At 38.7% G+C, this 4,622-nt stretch overlaps 1 protein-coding gene across 1 annotated transcript; it reads right to left on the reverse strand.

Annotated features, from left to right (window-relative positions):
• Positions 1-1,429: 1,429 nt before the first annotated feature.
• LOC138929474 (uncharacterized) lies at positions 1,430-3,581 on the reverse strand. The gene is made up of 2 exons (XM_070288914.1): positions 3,492-3,581; positions 1,430-3,430 (listed from the first exon to the last, which is right to left on the reverse strand). The coding sequence occupies exons 1-2, from the start codon at positions 3,550-3,552 to the stop codon at positions 2,946-2,948; spliced, it is 546 nt and encodes a 181-aa protein (XP_070145015.1). The 5' UTR covers positions 3,553-3,581; the 3' UTR covers positions 1,430-2,945.
• Positions 3,582-4,622: the final 1,041 nt, after the last annotated feature.

Below are 4,622 nucleotides of genomic sequence, written 5' to 3' on the forward strand. Positions count from 1 at the left end.
GACTGAGACCTACCCCAGCCGTCGAACTTCCTTACAGTATCCACGGCAGAATTTGTACTTATATTAGTTTTTAGAAGGCTAATACATTTGCATACTCAATTGTAAATTTGTAAACAAAAAGTTCACAACTCAGCTAATAATGCCTGAATCCACTTCAGAATTTATATTTATATTAGTTTTTACACGTCTAATACATTTGCATACTCACCTAATAATGTCTGTATCTACTTCAGAATTAGTATTTATAATAGTTTTTACACGGCTTATACATTTGCATACTCAATTGTAAATTTGAAAAGAAAAAGTTCACAACTCCGCTTATAATGCATGTATCCACGGCAGAATTTGTATTTATAATAGTTTTTACACGGCTTATACATTTGCATACTCAATTGTAAATTGTAAACAAAAAGTTCACAACTCCGCTAATAATGCATGTATCCACGGCAGAATTTGTACTTATATTAGTTTTTAGAAGGCTAATACATTTGCATACTTAATTGTAAATTTGTAAACAAAAAGTTCACAACTCAGCTAATAATGCCTGAATCCACTTCAGAATTTGTATTTATATTAGTTCTTACAATGCTAATACATTTGCATACTCAATTGTAAATTTGTAAACAAAAAGTTCACAACTCAGCTAATAATGTCTGTATCCACTTCAGAATTAGTATTTATATTAGTTTTTACACGTCTAATACATTTGCATACTCAGCTAATAATGTCTGCATCCACTTCAGAATTTGTATTTATAATAGTTTTTACACGGCTAATACATTTGCATACTCAATTATAAATTTGAAAACAAAAAGTTCACAACTCAGCTAATAATGCCTGAATCCACTTCAGAATTTGTATTTATATTAGTTCTTACAATGCTAATACATTTGCATACTCAATTGTAAATTTGTAAACAAAAAGTTCACAACTCAGCTAATAATGCCTGAATCCACTTCAGAATTTATATTTATACTAGCGGACCCGGCGAACTTTATCTCGCCCCAACTTCGACTGATTAAAACAAATTAAATTGAGACGTTCCGTTTCTACTTTGACGTACATGTCGAAACACTACTATTGAAACATCTTCAATCAATACGCATAAAAATTCATAGAGCTGACCTTATTCCTATCTTCTCCTAAAAATTTTAGGCTAAAATTTGAATTCAAAATTAGTTGAGAATCAAAAAGAAGTGATGACTTTTAAACAAACCAGTGAGTTCAAAAATTATGTCGGATAGTTGGTCGCTTCATCCTCGTCGGTCACGCTGTCAACGGATCTGTATGAATGCAGTTCTCCAGCGATTTGACTTTGAATAAGGAAATTCAAACTATCTACGTCCTTATTCTTCCCGGCGAACTTTATCTCGCCCTAACTTCGACTGATTAAAACAAATTAAATTGAGACGTTCCGTTTCTACTTGGACGTACATTATAGGTAATAATAATACCTTATCCCTATCTTCTCCTAAAATTTGAATTCAAAATTAGTTGATAATCAAAAAGAAGTGATGACTTTTAAACAAACCAATCGAACTGAAAACTGAATCCTCTTGAATTGGAATGGAAGATCTGTTGGAATAATCGGAATTCGTGGGATAAGAACTTCCTCTCCTTTAAATTTTCCCTTTATGATAGTCGCTTGAATCAAGTTGTTCATTAGTTTCTTAACGGACAACCGAGTACCGTTGCATAATCTTGGATGATTTAGATTCCGCAGCATTATAATAATCGATCCCACCATTAGTTGCAAATTATGCGGCGGAGTTCCTGGCACATCCAGTGAGTTCAAAAATTCTGTCGGATAGTTGGTCGCTTCATCCTTGTCGGTCACGCTGTCAACGGATCTGTATGAATGCAGTTCTCCAGCGATTTCACTTTGAATAAGGAAATTCAAACTATCTACGTCCTTATTCTTCGCGGCTAGTATTGCCCGTTCACTAATCCAATCGAGATTTGTATAATTTTGTGCTATGTCGGGAAACACCTTTGTGATGAGTTCCTCTTTTGATGATGTGAACTCGCAAAAATTTGCTGGGAACGATATTAGTCCAGTCGAAACATCAACAGGAATTTCACCATTGCCGAGCGCCAGCAGTTGTCTCGAGAATTCAGCAGCGGATGGGTCATTCTGCGATGCGACTCTCATGTTCGTGGTCAATTTAAACTTCTTGACATATCGCCACAAAGAGGTCGATTTTAGGCATGCATTTAGTTCATCGGAAGCCGTAGATTTCGGAATGACGGGAAGCGTTTGACGAAAATCTCCGGACAGCAATATTAAAGCCCCACCAAATAGTTTCGAATCACCTCGTAAATCCTTCATCGTTCGGTCAACTGCCTCCAAAGCTCGTTTATGCGCCATCGTGCATTCATCCCAAATGATGAGATTTTGCATTCTCGCATCAATTTTGCTGAGGCTGAATTCTTGCTGATCGTGCACGTTGGCTGGTCAACCGTCAGAAGATTCATGGGAATCTTTAAAGCGGAATGTGCAGTTCGACCGCCTTCCAACAATGTAGCAGCAATGCCAGATGATGCAACAGCCAACGCTATTTGACATCTAGATCGAATCGTTGCAAGAATTAACGAAATGACGAATGACTTTCCGGTCCCACCAGGAGCATCGATAAAATATAAGCCTCCCGTTTCATCGTCAACAACCTTCATTATTGAATCGTACACTTTCTTTTGCTCGGCATTCAAAAACGCGACATTTGTTTGAACTCTTTGGGCCAGGTCATCCTGATTGTAGTGTTGCTCCCGTTGAAATTCTCGATTGAAAGTATCGTGAACTGAACGATTTGGCGCTGGCATTCCCAATGTCGATAGTAGACTGCCGCACATGAGCATGCACATGTCTTCGATCCGTATTAATGCTTCGTTGTACATATCTACGTTAATGCCAAGAGTGAAATTAGAAGTTGTCCTGCGTTCTCTGTTCAATATATCGTCCACCATTTGGTCCTTGTATTTACTCGTGCAGTGATGTCAGGTCGATCGCTGGATGTTTGTCCTGAAAGCAACAAATTGGTAATTTCGGGCAATTTCGGATTGCATGTGAAGGTGATGAATAAATCCGGGCGTCCGTAATTCCGGACATACGTCATCGCATCTTGAGCATACTCATGCATATGGCGCGGGCTTCCAACATAAGTAGCTGGGAGAATGGTCAAAAAACCGATGTTGGCCGCGTGTCCTTCAGTAGCGATGGCGTCACGCAAGTGGATGTACTCGTCTGAGCGCAACTTCGACTGATTAAAACGAATGAAATTGAGACGTTCCGTTTCTACTTTGACGTACATGTCGACACAGTACTGTTGAAACAAACGGCGGTATCTTAACAGATGATTGTCAACATCAAGTCGAATCATCAATCGATACGCATAAAAATTCATACAGCTAACCTTCTTATTCGTTTCTTCTGCTAAAATTTGAATTCAAACTCAGTTGTAGAATTAAAAAGACGTGATGACTTTTAAACAAACCTGTCGTTGGATTGACCATCTTTATGTTGAAGTGATAACCATCTTCTCCACGACAGAACATCAACGGGTATTGAAGAGCATCATAAGACCGATGAGTCTCATAAACTCGCTGCAATTGGCCATTATCCCGACGCTTAAGAAAAATATCGCGTGATTCAACATTCTCGCCAACAATCACCACTGCGACTTCATTGATAGTGGGAGCATTAAATTGTCTTGCATGGCTACCAGTGGGTCTTTTGTCAGCGCTGTTACTGATTTTATGTTCGTCATAATGCATTATATCCAATGCGGTTTTAAACAATCTGACCAATTTATTATGCTCATGGAGAAGGTTTTGCAATTGTTGAATAATTTCACGTTTAGTTGCAGTAAAAATTGCACAGCGGTGATTTAGTTCAACTTCCGAATCACCAATGAAATAGATCTGAAGGAATTTATGATCTTTGTTTTGTGGTGGTAACAAAGCGCCCGCTCGGTGGCGAATTTGCCCTTGAATCTGAATGTTGGGATGCAATTTTGAAAAAATATGATAATAAAGAGACGCCATTACCTTATAACTTGGATTGTAGCCTGATTGTTGAACAACCTCGGCTCCAAAAGACGTCATTTGAAAGCATCCGTTATATTTTTGTGCAAGCTTCAGGAAACTGTTTGATTGGGCTGAGTTTCCATATAGTAGCGAGTACAAAGGCTCTGGTGGATGAGCCAAAACGGGCAATTTAATTTTGCCACCTGCACAGCATAAGCCGGGGGTTTCCAACCGAAACTTCAATGCATTACAATGCTGACATACAACAGATAATGAACCAATAACAACGCACGTAAGATCCTTGTAGGATGTTTCAGGATTGTATGCGAATGCAGCGCGATTCAAGTTTTCATTTGCGGCTCGTCTTCCTCTATTATTTTGTCGGGCTTGAGGTGGTCTTTGTGCAGCGCGAAGCTGTGCCATTTGGGCACGTATCGATGCATTTATTTCTGTACGTTCCTCTTGCGTCCGACTATTACGGAAATTCTGATTATTTATTGCATTGCGAGAACGCCGCCCAAGATTTGATCGTCTAACAGCAGGCATTACTTCCAATTGTTTAAGCTCACTTTGGTAATGCTTCGTTAGCTCGATTTTTT

This window comes from Drosophila kikkawai, unplaced genomic scaffold, assembly GCF_030179895.1.
Source record: "Drosophila kikkawai strain 14028-0561.14 unplaced genomic scaffold, DkikHiC1v2 scaffold_218, whole genome shotgun sequence".
NCBI lineage: Eukaryota > Metazoa > Arthropoda > Insecta > Diptera > Drosophilidae > Drosophila > Drosophila kikkawai.

Coding starts and splice junctions, on each gene's coding strand:
- LOC138929474 (XM_070288914.1), bottom strand. CDS start 3,552: ATGTTCTGTCGTGGAGAAGATGGTTATCACTTCAACATAAAGATGGTC. Junction 3,431..3,491: donor GATGGTCAATCCAACGACAG/GTTTGTTTAAAA, acceptor TTCAAATTTTAG/CAGAAGAAACGAATAAGAAG.